The 14,901-nt window shown below is 41.6% G+C and overlaps 1 protein-coding gene across 3 annotated transcripts in view; it reads right to left on the bottom strand.

The window, feature by feature from the left end:
- Window positions 1-4,956: 4,956 nt before the first annotated feature.
- The window catches only part of ATN1 (atrophin 1), a 136,880-nt gene continuing 126,935 nt past the window's right edge, over window positions 4,957-14,901 (bottom strand). For all 3 annotated transcript variants that reach the window (XM_069243071.1, XM_069243070.1, XM_069243069.1), the window contains exon 10: window positions 4,957-7,613. In XM_069243071.1, the coding sequence (XP_069099172.1) occupies window positions 7,580-7,613 (34 nt within the window). In that variant the 3' untranslated portion in view covers window positions 4,957-7,579. The remainder of the gene's footprint in view (window positions 7,614-14,901) is intronic.

The following is a 14,901-nucleotide window of genomic DNA, read 5'->3' as shown; positions in this document are numbered from 1 at the left end:
TTAATGGAGGTGATGACATTTTCTAGAGCTGTAGGTAGTCAATCAGATAGCTCAGTACCATCATACTAGAACCAGTCCCATGGTTCTGAAATAGCTACTGTTAGGTCTCGCCTTAGAAAGCTCATGCACTGTAATTTGCAAGTATTTCTGTATACTTAGAAAAAGGCTAACCCACTCAGTGCTTACCATACATTGGCTTCATTGTCACTTATTTTCTTGTTTCTCTTTATTCAATGCATGCTGGCTTCACTTCCTCTTTGTACGTTTGTCCCACCACTGGAGCATGGCTCAAGTACTCCTTCCTTGCTCAGTGTCCTTGCACGGTCACACTTTCAGAGCTACTTTTTTTTGTTTGGTTGCATCACTCCATAAGAGTGCATGTGTTCACAGGCCATCTACCACCACACTCACTCTGCATTGCTGCTTGACCCTTCCCAGATTGTTGCTTGCACCCATCCCTCCTGTGTTGTCGCTTGCTCCTTCTCTCCTGCGCTGTTGCTTACCAAGTGTCTCCTTCTACCCCATCTGCATTGATGCTTGCCCTACCGTCACTGCCTGCTCCATCTTTGCTTCCCCCCTGCGTTGTTGCTTGCCTTATCCCTGCTGGGTTGTTGCTTGCCAAATCCCTTGAACATTGTTGCTTGCCACGCCACTCCCGCCCCCTCCTGTACTGCTGCTTGCCCTGTCCCTCCTGTGTTGTAATTTGCCCTGCCTATCCTGTGTTGCTTGCCCCCGACCTCCAGTCCCTCCAGCGCTGTTTGCCTACCCCTCTGCCTTTCCCTCTCCTGTATTGTTGCTTGCCCGGCATAACCCGCACACCCGAAGGCATTGTTGCTTGCCCCGGTACAGGCAGCTAGGAAAAAAAAAAAAGCGATATGACAAACAAAGCAGAGTCATGCAACAGCGCTTTTTTTTTTTTCATCTTTTAGCCATGTTGCACAGTAGCCCTGCTGCTGTACATCATGGCTAATAGACATTGGCAAAGCCAACAGCTCTTGCTTAGGCAAGGCACGTTGGCTTTGTCAATGTTTTGTTTAAAATTTTCAGTACTGTTGGACTCCTGCAAAAGTTTTTGAAAAAGATCTAAACATAATACTGCATAGGAAAATTTCTTACAATTCTAAATTTGGTGTAATTCCATTCTGCCCGAGCTGTAGTTTTTGACAACCACATTCAGCACACATTTTAATTTTTACTTCCACAGACTACCTTTTGCTTTAAACTAGAGTCCATTTCTGATACTCTATTTTGTGAACTGCATTGCTGTTTCAGTCAACTGTCACGCATGCATTGCACACACGTTTCAGAGTGAAGCCTTGCTGCTCGAGATAGTTAATGCGATACCTTCAGCGTAAAAAGTATTGTCTCCTACAGTCATTTAGCAAAGTTTAGAAGGGTATAGACATTAGAATTTTCATTCTGTTTTACATCAGTTGTCAAAAGCAGTATATGTGTGATTCTCTATTATGTAGGTGTTTCACCAGTCTTAATTATAAGGGCAAAATGAGTTTTTTTTTTTTTTTTTTAACATTGGGTCTCATTTGTTAGACAAAAAAATAGATTTTAAAAATCATGTACAATGCTGTCTGGGCAAGTCTTTTTTTTCTTACTGCCACACAAATGTCTATCACTATAATTTAAACACAAAATTCTTGAAAACAGTTGAACAGATTTACACAAATAAATAAAAGCACACTTTTGAGTAAAGTTCTAACGGTCTGTCAAATTTGGTGTAATTCTGTTCAGTCGTTTTTTCTGTATCGCTTCCCAAAATTTCTTGCAGGAATCAAAATGAGACCCCTCCCCATTCTCCCTCCCCAAGCATCTCTTTTCCACAGTCCGTGCTTGGCAGATGAGCCTGATACTTTACTGGAAGGAGCTAAGGTAGGTGAAATTTTTGTGAAAAATTCAACAAACGGCACCAAATTTATTAAGAAAACCAAAAAAGCTCTTTCAAAGGAAACTCTGACCTAACTTTAACTAAACCGTGGCGACTGCCACTGTATAAACTATGTACATAAAATGACTTATCAGAAGACTATTAAAAATTAAACACCCTTCACTGAAGCAACAGATCTATGATGGCACAATAAAGCCCTAATATAACAGTCTGAGTGCCTCTTGTGAATTCACAGCTTTGTATATAACCTTTAGGAGGCCAGAAACACGGTTGTCATAAATGTTTTTTTTTTTTAAATCAGGTTTGATTTCTTATTAAATGAGCTTTAATGTGCCCCAGTAGGAAAAACAGAGATAGTACTTAAGCTTTTCAAATTAATTTGGACTTTTTGGACAACAAGTCTTATCTTCATACTCTCCTGATCTTTTTATTTTTTGGCTCCTGATTGCCATAAAATCTGCTTTACCTTTACTTATGAGCCTGTGTAGTTCCTTAATGTCCCGCTGGTCTATGTTCATTAATCTAGCAGGAGCGTCACCCCCGCCAGCAGCAGCAGCTCCAAACTTTTAAAAATAAAACGACAATAAACTATGTTTATAGTTTTCTTTTTAATGGGGTGGGATCATGGGGGTGACGAGCACTGAGGGGAGTGCACAGAGCACTTCCCTTAGTGCGCATGTATGTTTGACCGGCTGTCTTGGGCTGTCGAAACACACATGCGCACTGTGTTCTATACAGCCCGGCACTGTGTTGCAGGGTTGGAGAGAGCAAGCCCAGCCTTCCAGTTTACGTTGGAGCACCTGGCCTAGGCGTCATGATTGGCCACAGGGCAGGCTAAGAGCATGTGCCTGCAGCGTGGCCGAGAGCGGAAGTGCGGCGAAGGAAAGTAAAAAAAAAATATATATATATTTTATTTTGGTTTCCCCCGCCCCCATCCCGCCACTTTGCAAAGTTGCCAGCCATGACTGTGATCTAGGTGTTTTTTGGTTGTCTAGAATTGCTTTCCAGCAGTTAATTGATCTTTAAATGTCACTTATCACACAAAACAGAAAGCATCAAATTCGCCATCCTATCAACAATTTTAATTGTTTCAAAGGCCTACATCAGCCAAATATTTTCAGTTTTGTCTGCTCTGCTTACTGCTGAAGACATACATCTTCTGGTTCGTAAGCAGCTTTACTTCCATGTCTGTTGCCAACTCTAGCTCCACGTCTCGTCAGCACTGCAACTTGGCTAGTCTGAAGCCACCCTAGGTGTACCCACCACATTTAATACCATGATTTTGGCACATTTGCTCTCAGGTAAAGTTATTATGATCAACATTATTGACAGGTAACAGTCCTAGCTACTCTATTTCCTTTGAACCTTTTCATTGTAGTTGGAAAGCCCACGAGCTACATTAAATTTTTAATTAATGCCAAAAATGTATTCCCATCAGGCAAGCTCTCCTTCTGAGATGAAAGGGACGGAATCTTGCTTTGTATCTTCTGCCAATTGCATTGCATACTTCAAAGCATGTTGGTTTTATTTTTGTTTTTTTACTTGCACCAGAAGAAGTAAAAATATGAGCAGTAAAGCAAAAGAAACACTCATACATCTTATTGTCAAAATTCATTTTACTTTCAGTATCTCTTCTTGCGCTTGCGAAGAATCAGAGGATCATACTGCGTGTCCTTTTGTCCCAAAAATGCACTAGAATTATTTCCACGGAGAGACCCTCTTCTCAACTACTGTGGCGATGGTTCTATGGTATGACCTGAAAGTCCCCCACCTGATCTACAAGTACGCATCCTAATACTGCCCATGACTCTAAATCAAATGTTATTAAAAAGGTAATCTTAATTCCAAAGCTAACCTTCAATTTAATTACGTTTAAATATATTTACTATTACAAATTAAATAAAACAATACGTTTACCCTACTGTTAACCCTAGAGGTAAATAAACTGGAATAACATAGTAATTTTGATCTAAAAACCTTTTGCAAACTAACTCATATCTTAACTCAACTCAACTTTAAATTACTTAAATTATAACAAACAAATTCTATTAAATTAAGCAAACTTAATGTAACCGTAATCCTAACTCCAGCTCTTAGTTATATGAAATTTCATAAATTATTTTAAACTAAACCTATGCTAATAGCAACTTAAGTTTAAAAAGTAGGTTTAACAAGTCTAATGCTGACCCCATCCTAAATAAATTAAAGTAATTCTGTATCCCTGACCATGCTGATGGTAGCGCCTAAATGTGCCGTATTACAAGTAGCGGCATACACATTAGCAATAATTTCATTGCAGTGCGTTGGATAAAGTGGCGTGTATAGGAAATGGTTTTGGGGGGAACGGGGCACATCACTGTGTCTTCACAAACAGCTATCTTCTTGGTTTCTCCTAGCTCTGGGATTTCTGACAGAAAAACACTGGTCCCCAAAGCATCCTTTTCTGAGTGTACTATATATTGCTCCTTTGCCTCGAACCTCAAGTTTTCTTAGTTGATCTATTAGCTGCTTTCGTGGCAGATGCTGTACTACAGTTTTTTGTCAGTTTCTGAGGTTTAATGTGTTTTGGAGGGATGATTAATTTCACTGTAAGTCTGGTATATAGTGTTTTTGGACCATTCACCTTGTCACACTTCTCAGAGCTATAAATGCGCGATACCCAGAGAATAAGTACACTCCAAACTGTTATTACGACCTCAAAATACTCCCCCACTGCATGTCATTATCCTGACTAAACTGATGTTGAAACTTCTCCAAGTATAGCCCTTCTTCCCAAAGGTTTCTGGACTTGGAAAGTATTCAGAAGAACCCTCTTCCACACTTGGTGCATTCGGTCATTGTTATCTGCAGGAATTGTTGATCGGCTTGTGCTCATCATTCCAAGCAACCAACCAGCACAAAAGAAACTACTTTCAACAGAAACCAGGCATTTCGAAATAGTGATGTAAACCACTCAATTTCTCTGTGTGGCAGGGTAATTATAAAACAAACAAAACCAGGCACTTTTCCCAATACGACTTGTCATCGATCATGAGGACTGTTTGAGACCACTGTCATCTTTGGCACACAGGACAATCCATAGTTCTTTATTTTCAATTCTTGGACTTTCTTGATTCCTTAACCAAAAGAATAGACAGAAAAAAGAAATCTGAAGGTCGAGCAGAGAAGCATTGTGAAGTCACCATCAACTGCAGAAGGGGATGGGATCACAGAAAGGACCCCAAATTGATACCCAAATGGCTGTTCTTTGGGGAAACATCAAGAGGTTGATTCTGTACTCAAAAGGGAGATTTCAGTGTGGTGCAAAATATGTGAGACAACAAAAATATTCTTTCTTCATAGGCTTTCATTTTACAAGGAGTGACAGGGGTTGGATTGTTTTGTTATGGAGGTTCTCACTTCCAATGGGGAACATTGAGAGTTAAAGCAGGTAGAAGCTTTGGGGTTGTAAAAGCTCTAATCAACCATGATGACATTTTGATGCTGAGGACCACCTCTTTGACACTGAAGGCATATGCACAGGTACAAGTTAAGGACCCCAGCAAGAATTCCTTTTTTAGGGGAACACGGCCAAAACCCAAGTGTAGAGAAGAAGTAACATGACCACAGTGGCTTGTTGTGCACTTACAGTTCTTCTACCTGTCAGAGCAGAAAATCCTTCAAAAGAGCAGAAGTTAGTGTTTGTAAGACAGGTCTTACCTTGTATCAGCAGCTGCTTCTACATTTGTGGGATCTGGACTATACCTCTGTGATGCACTGCTATTCCTGCCATCACACCCACCCATGCCATACCCCACATGACTGTATAGGCACTGGTAAAGCACTCACATCAAGGTTCCATTAGATTCCCATTTACAACTTCCCTGCCCCAAGTACCTGGCTGATGTCAAAACAGTCAGAATGGCCAGTTTATTTATTTTAACAGCGTGGAGATGAAGAACGGGGGCAGGAGGGGGGAGGATTATAGGGGAGGCTGTGCACAGGGAAGAAACAAAAAACAACTTGCAAGTGCTACCGGGGAACAGCAAGGAGAAGACAGGGCAGGACTTCCCAGGCCAGAGGCTAAGGATTCTGCCACCAAAGTCCAGGGGGAGGTACCTATGCTCTGTGATAGTCTTTTCTGACACCATGGAGGTAAACAGGACTCTCTCCTCGCAAGGTAGCTACCACATTCACCTAAGAGGTCTAGTGCTTGGGCAGTGGTTTGAAGAATGTAGCAAGACTGTCCTCTTCGCACAGAACATCATGCTGCTCTTCCAGCTCAGCGATCGACTTCTTGGCTAGTAGTCTGAGAAATGGATTACGAATCTCCACCTGGAACCAGAGGCAGTGAGCTGCTTCATTCCCACAGCAACGCTTGTCAGTCTAAAGAATGCAGCAGAACTCTCCACCTAATGTAGTGTGAGGTGCTGCTTTTTCAGCAGAGTCACAGAATTTATGGGTAGCAGTACGGAGATTATTCTATTGCAGGTGACTGCAAGTGTTCTTGTTTTGTAATGGAATTCTCCAAACACAGCATGAGTGGATGGTCTTTCAGTTCAGCAGCAACAATCTCAGTTTGGAGAAAGAAGCTTGCGTTATGATGTTTCTTCTAACACCACAGGAGTAACAGCTTCTTCAGCACAGTATAGGAGCTTGTGCCAGTACATTCCTTGGTTGGCAGCACGGGTAGTTGCTCTTTCAGGTCGGCAAAAGCAATACCAGAAGAAACAGATTGTCAGGTAACAGTCAAGATACAGATGCACCTGTCCTTCCTTCATCACTATCAACCAAAGGGCAATGAGAGGATGAATGCCCAAACTGTAGACATACCACTATCGAACTATGCCAACAGTAACCTTCCTTATTTGTGCCAGGAAATTCAGATCACAGCACAGAGTCTGCTAATAACTTAGGTTACACAAGTTTACTGCAAGCCTTCAAGGGTGGCAAGTCTGTTTAGTAAATGTCCATTTGGCCAGGAGAAGACATCTGCTCTACAGCTGTGTCCCACCATCAAGCTTATTTTTCCAATGTTTTTTAGACTTCCACATTTAATGGAAGTTAAGTGCTAACCCTGTCTTTCTTCCTTTCTCCCTCCACTCTCCAAGACATACTCCAGGAATCATCAGGAAGTAACACAGGGCCTCCTCCACACATCTTCACCCTTTTTCAACTGCTTGACAGAAATACTGATGTGCCACTGAGAAGCACTGCCTTACCATCTCATATTTATATTTATATAGAACGAGTAATAATAAAAGTTGCACCTTCATATTTAGTGTTCTTTTGCTTTTAAAGGACATATGCAGATATGGGGAGGGGCAGGTTTTGTGTGGAGGCTGCAAATCTTCATGAAGCACGGTTATATCATCACACAACTAACTGCAACATTTAGGAATTGGACAGGAGAAAGATACAATCCACAGTGGAACGGGCACTACGATCGGAAGAGAAGGACCCAAAGACTCAGAAACTCTCCCCCATGTCACTGTTTTCCTTTCCTCTTCCCTGAATTCTGCATGGATGGGGTGATTCTGCACCCACATCTGAACATCCATCCACTTGCGCTGATCTGCCTGCTGCCCCTCAACGTGAGTGCAGGTATGTTCATCCACTCAGTCGGTGTCCTTTCTTTCCCTGCCCTCAGTGAGATGCTGGACCCAGTGAGCTCATTTTCCTCTATGATTGGTGTTCTTCTTACAATGGTTTATCACTCTCTTTCTTCAGGTGACTGAAAAAGAAAAGAAAACGAGAATTTGAGCAAGAAGAGAAGGAACAAAGAGAGAGAATTCAAAGAGGCCACCTAGAGAGCCTGTGATTCTCTACAAATGGGGAGTGGGTGAGACAAAGGAGAAGTGGGAAAGGAGAACAAAGTCCATAAACCAGAAGTAGGAACACAGAAAAAAAGATTGCACACTAAACAAGCACTAACAAAGCAAATGGATCAGAAATGGTAAAATAATTGAAAGGTGATTATGAAGATTAATTTTGTATACTGTTTACTGCCTGTGGGAGAATGAATGTGTGTGTGCGCGTGTGTGAATGAAAGAGTTTCAAAAGCATGTGCTCACATACATAGACAATAGTGGCATTTGTAGGTGGGAAATGACTGAACTGCAGTTGAGTCTGAACTTCCTACTTGAAGATGTATAATGCAATGAGAGAGTGAGAAGCAGCAAGCAACAGACCAGTACTCATACTTCTCAGTAGGGATGATGCAGTTTAAAAGAAGACACCCTAAACTGGGCTGCTATAATCTGAATAGGTCAACGACTGTACTTCAAATCATAGCTCCAGTTACTTTCATTAAACAATTCTAGCACCTTTCGGCAGTATGACTATACATTTAATGCATCCTGAGAAAAACATGATTACAAAGCATCAATCACCAAAACACAGATGAAATAATAATGTCTGTGAAAAATGTATTTGCTATTGAGCAATCAGAGAACATACATATTTAAACAGACACTACATTCAAATGATTTAGAAACAGTGGTTGCAAATACCTTTGCCCATACTTTATCAATGCAGTATATATATATATGGAAAATGTCACTTGCCCAGTGTACATCTGTTTGTGGCATGTACCGCTGCAGATTCACATGTTGTGCACTGTTCCTGCCATCTAGTGTTAGGCTCGGAGTGTTACAATTTGTTTTTCTTCAAAGAAGTATTTTCGAGTCACGGGACCGAGTGACTCCTCCCTTTCGGCTCCATTGCACATGGGCATCGACTCCATCTTAGATTGTTTTTCCGCATAGGGTGAGGTAGGAGTGGTAGAATAAGAATACTAAAGATGTCCATGCAATAGAATAGATATGTATGTACATAGTTTGTGCAAAAGGAATCTTTATTTACATATATACAATCTACAATTGCGACTTAAACGGCTACAGGATCCCGGTGAGGTGGGAGGGCACATGTGAATCTGCAACGGTACATGCCACGAACAGATGTACACTGGGTAAGTGACATTTTCCGTACGATGGCATGTGTAGCTGCAGATACACATGCTGTGCAAAGACTACAAAGCAGTAACCCTCCCCAAAGCGGTGGTCAGCCTGTAGTAGTTGAAGTTGTTTGAAATAATGTTCTTAGTACAGCCTGTCCTATTGTGGCTTGTTATGTTGCTAACACATCTACACAGTAGTGTTTGGTAAACGTATGAGGTGTAGACCGAGTGGCTGCCTTACAAATCTCTGTAATTGGTATGTTACCTAGAAAGGCCATTGTTGCTCCTTTCTTTCTAGTGGAGTGTGCCTTTTGGTGTAATGAGTAACTCTCCTTTAGCTTTCAGGTAACAGGTTTGTATGCATTTGACTATCCATCTGGCTATGCCCTGTTTGGATATGGGGTTACCAGCATGGGGTTTTTGGAAAGCAACGAACAATTGCTTAGTTTTACGAAATGGTTTTGTTCTGTCTATATAGTACATTAGTGCTCTTTTTATATCTAATGTATGCAGTGCTCTTTCTGCTACTCAGTCTGGCTGTGGGAAGAAGACTGGGAGTTCCACGGTTTGGTTTAAATGAAACAGTGAAATTACTTTTGGTAGAAATTTTGGATTAGTGCGGAGAACCACTTTATGTTTGTGTACTTGTATAAATGGTTCTTCGATAGTGAACGCCTGTATTTCACTAACTCTTCGTAGTGAAGTGATGGCTATTAGAAATGCTACCTTCCAGGTTAAGAATTGGATTTGGCAAGAATGCATGGGTTCAAGAGATGGGCCCAAGAGTCGTGTAAGTATATTAATATTAAGATTCCGCGAGGGCACTGGTGGGGTTCTTGGAGCTATGATCCTTTTCAGTCCTTCCATAAAGGCTTTAATAACTGGTATTCTAAAAAGTGACTTTGTATGTTTAATCTGCAGGTAAGCAGAGACTGCAGTGAGATGAATTTTGATGGAGGAAAAAGCGAGATTTGCTTTTTGTAGGTGTAGTAAATAACTCACAATGTTTTGTATGGAGGCATCTAACGGTGTGATTTGGTTTGCTTGGCAGTAGAAAACAAACCTTTTCCATTTATTAGCATAATAATGCCTTGTTGTTGGTTTCCTTGCCTGTTTAATGACTTCCATACACTCATTTGAAAGGTTTAGATAGCCAAATTCTAAGAATTCAGGAGCCAGAATGCTAGGTCGAGCAATGCTGGATTGGGGTGTCTGATCTGTTGTTTGTGTTGTGTTAACAGATCTGGTCTGTTTGGGAGTTTGATGTGAGGTACTAGTGAGAGGTCCAACAGTGTGGTGTACCACGGTTGGCGAGCCCACGTTGGTGCTATAAGTATTAGTTTGAGTTTGTTTTGACTCAGTTTCTTGACTAGAAAAGGAATGAGTGGGAGAGGAGGAAAAGAGTAAGCAAATATCCCTGACCAATCGATCCACAGAGCATTGCCCTTGGACTGAGGGTGTGGGTATCTGGATGCAAAGTTTTGGCATTTGGCATTTTATTGCGAATAGATCTATGTCTGGTGTCCCCCAGTGGTGAAAGTATTTTTGTAGTATCTGGGATTTTATTTCCCACTCATGAGCTTGATGGTGATCTCGACTGAGATTGTCGGCTAGCTGATTGTGAATGCCTGGTATATATTGCAGTATGAGGCAAATGTTGTTGTGAATTGCCCAATGCCAAAATTTTTGTGCCAGGAGGCACAGTTGTGACGAGTGTGTCCCCCCGTTTGTTTAGATAGTACATTGTTGTCATATTGTCTGTTTTCACAAGAATGTGTTTGTGGACTAGAAGGGGTTGAAAAGCTTTTAGTGCTAGAAAGACTGCTAGCAGTTCTAAGAGATTTATGTGAAGTTGTTTTTGTTGACTGTCCCACTGACCTTGTATGCTGTGATTGTTGAGGTGTGCTCCCCACCCAATCATGGAGGCGTCTGTTGTGATAATGGCATGAGGCACTGGGTCTTGAAAAGGCTGCCCTTTGTTTAAATTTACAGGGTTCCACCATTGAAGCGAAAAGTGTGTTTGGCGGTCTATCAACACTACATCTTGGAGATGACCCTGTGCCTGCGTCCATTGTCTTGCTAGGCACTGTTGTAAGGGCCGCATGTGTAATCTTGCGTTTGGGACAATAGCTATGCATGAGGACATCATGACTAGTAGTTTCATCACAAACCTGACCGTGTGTTGTTTTGGCTGTATGCTTGATCTTATATTTTGAAACGATTGAACTCTCTGTGGACTTGGAGTGGCAATTGCTTTTTGTGTGTTGAGTGTGGCTCCCAAGAATTGCTGTATTTGGGATGGTTGTAAATGAGATTTTTGGTAATTTATAGAAAACCCTAGTTTGTGTAGAGTATGTATTACATATTGCGTGTGAATTTGAAATTGGTGTTGAGTGTTGGCTTTTATTAGCCAATCGTCTAGATACGGAAATACGTGCATGTGATGTCTCCTTATATGAGCTGCTACTACGGCTAGGCATTTTGTAAATACCCTGGGTGCTGTTGTTATCCCGAAGGGCAACACTTTGAATTGGTAATGTTTGCCTTGTATTACAAACCTGAGGTATTTCCTGTGAAATGGATGAATGGGTATGTGAAAATACGCATCTTTTAGATCCAGTGTTGCCATGTATTCCCCTTGTTTTAGTAAGGGAACGACGTCCTGTAGTGTTACCATGTGGAAATGATCTGATTTGATGAAGAGATTTAACGTTCTGAGATCTAGGATAGGCCTTAACGTTTTGTCTTTTTTTGGAATAATGAAATATAGGGAGTAAACCCCTGTTCCTTTCTGGTGATAAGGCACTAGTTCTATGGCTTGTTTTGCTAGTAATGCTTGGACCTCTATTTGTAAGCGGTCTTGTTGTCAGTGCCGATGTGTTTGTAATAACCCCGTCCCGAACGCAAACAATACCGACGGATTTTGATGATTTTCTGAGTTTTCCCGATTCGAATTACGGAGCGAAGAGGAACACGTCCGAACCCAATGGCGGAAAGAAAACAATCGAAGATGGAGTCGACGCCCATGCGCAATGGAGCCGAAAGGGAGGAGTCACTCGGTCCCGTGACTCGAAAAGACTTCTTCAAAGAAAAACAACTTGTAACACTCCGAGCCCAACACTAGATGGCAGGAACAGTGCACAGCATGTGTATCTGCAGCTACACATGCCATTGAGCATATATATATATATATATATATATACACACACACACACACACACACACACACACACACACACACTACAGATCATTTTTACACATGACACCTATGTTTGGTCACCTTAGCTACCAATCCACTCCTTCTATTGGTAGAATCTGTTAACAACCTATTCTAACATGAATTACAAAATTACCTACATTTTGATTTGATTAACATGCTTAAGAATTTATTCTTGGTACTACTTGAACTGTAAGTATTTCCTCGCATTTCTTTTTAGCTATTTCGCAATCACACTATGTTGGACCGAAAGGTAAAATGTTTGCCACCTTACCCAAATATATATGTGCAAGTGGCTTCCTCTCACAAGCAGATACATTTTACAGATCCAAAATCAATTAGTGTATAGCACTATATACACCTATCTATTAAGTAGAACTGCTTGCACAGCACCCTCTTTTCTGTGCTGCAACACATACCAGATCAAGGGAGTCAACTATTAACCTCAAGGAGGATCCTCACTAGACATATTTATAGCTCGTACTGGAGCAATGGGGCTGATCTTCAAATAGTTTCCATAATGAGCGTAAGGCTTTGTAAATAGCATCTAGAGTAAAATTATATTTTGTATGATACAGAGAGGATACAAGCTTGGGTGGGGAAGCAATATAGTTTCTTCAGTGTGGGGAGTGATGTGATTCAACTTCTTCAAGCCTCTGATGATACATGCCACACTGTGAAGACTGTCTATCTTACCAGTGAGGGTGGTGCCACGGAGGTGGCTGAGCAGGGCCTTCCATCTGCTTATGTGAGAGGACCAAAGTCTGCACTGTTTGCGGCACAGTGAACGATGACATTTGTTGGAGTTGAGTATGTGTAGATGCAGTGGGACATTGGCATGTGTGGGCTGACAAACGTGCAGTTAGTGTAGGCGGAATGTGCAGTGCATGGAAGTGAATCAGAAGAGAGTTTTGTGATTTAGTGGTGCCACACCTCCTGTTCCTGTTCAGACTATTTTCTCTTTGTTGAATAAACTTACTTCTTTCAAGCATCGTATACTGTGTCCCTGTTTGCTATACTGGTGACAAGTGGGCAATGGGAACGAAGGAAAGGGGAAGGAGAAAGCATTTTTCCGAGATTTGAGGAGTCTATTGGAACAGGAGCACGCAGTTTGTCTGACCAAGTATAACAAGCAATATTCAAGGGGCTTTGTGGTCATCCTTTTGTCTAGCAAGCCAGATAGATAGCAGTTACTGGTATGAACAAAATGCTTGTACGAGTTCAGCATGCAACCGTGGTGCAACATGATTTACCTCGTGCCTATGTAAACTGGCACACCAAGTTTATGCATGGTTTAAACATCAATGTCAAGAGCACTGTGCACCATCAAGCATGTCCCTGAGGGATGGCCATCCTGCTGCAGCACATTTACACACAACTGGTTGCTTGGTAACACAATTATCAATTGCAGCACTAGAACTGGAAGAGTTATGTTACATTATGTTATCTGCATTTTTTTAGTGCACTAATCACCAGTGAGGGTATTCAGGCACTCTGAAGTGGGTGCATGATGCCAGCACTGGAGGCTTACTCAAAAAGCCAGGTCTTCAGGTTCTTGTGAAAGTCAAGAAGAGTGAGGGCTCTAATGTGATGCAGGAGGTCATTCCAGGCTTTAGGTGCCAGGTATTAGAAGGTGAGGATGCCTGCACTGCTTTCGTGTGTGCGTGGGGTGTGTGCAAATGAGAGAACAATAGAATGGAGGAGTCTAGAAGGCTGGTGAAAGAGAATGCAGCTTTTCAGGTAGGAATGGCCAGTGTTGCAGAAAGCTTTGTTGGTGTGGATAAGGAGTTTAAATTATGTGTGCTTGTGTATCTGCATGGACTGTAAAGCAGTACTCTAAGTGATGATTGGTCAGTGGATGTTGCAGAACTCTGAAACAGAGGTCTTAGAACAGCTTGGCCAACTTTTTGGCGAGCGAAGACATTCATGCAGTAGGGCTTTGTGAACATGTGTGAAGTGGACCAGGTAGCTGCCTTTCAAATGTCAACTATGGATATATTTCAAAGGAAAGTCATAGTGGCTCCTTTTTTCCAAGTGGAATGAGGCCTGGTGGACCCAAGTTTCTTTTATCTCTGCATAGACTGCAAAACAGTACCTCCTCATAAGTGGTGGCTTGCATGTGGAAGATGTAGATGTCTGGAGTTATGTCCTCTGTACCGTTTGGACTACCGTTACTTGTTGTCTAGCAAGTTCAGCCACACAATAATGTTTAGTAAATGTTTGAGAGTTGACCAAGTAGCTGCTTTACAAATGTTGGCTAATGACATTTTACTAAGAAGGCCACAGACAGTGCTTTCTTTCTGGCAGAATGGGCTCTATGTGTTACAGGGAGATTTGTGTTTCCTTGGGATAGCAAGTCTGGATACATTTACCTATCCACCTTGTCCCTTGTGAGGTTTTACAAGAGCTTAAAATAGCTTATACTTTAAAAAAAAAGGTTTGTTCTATCAGTGCAGCATGAGAGCATGTTTTACATCCAGAGTATGCAGGGCCCTCTCTGCTACAGAGTCTGGGTGTTTAAAATAAACTGAGTGTTCTATGGTCTGACTGATGTGGAACTGGGAAACTATCTTGGGAAGGAATTTGGTGTTTGTCCTGAGGAACTAATGGTCTTTATGAACCTGTATGAAAGGTTCCGTAAAGAAGTTATGGTCTTCAAACAAATTACCTTACAGGAAAGAAAGTGTAGGTCACAGGAATGTATTGGATCAAATAGGGGAACCATGAGTCTGGTTGAGTACAACATTAAGATTCTATAGCATAGCTCTTGGTACTCTTGGAGGGGAACTTTTTAAGGCCCTTTATGAAAGATTTAACAACTAGTATGTGGAAAAGGGAGGAATGTTG

Source organism: Pleurodeles waltl, chromosome 7 (genome assembly GCF_031143425.1).
Source record: "Pleurodeles waltl isolate 20211129_DDA chromosome 7, aPleWal1.hap1.20221129, whole genome shotgun sequence".
Classification (NCBI taxonomy): domain Eukaryota; kingdom Metazoa; phylum Chordata; class Amphibia; order Caudata; family Salamandridae; genus Pleurodeles; species Pleurodeles waltl.
The sequence above is the reverse complement of the archived record's forward strand: the minus strand, read 5'-3'. Positions and strand labels throughout refer to the sequence as shown.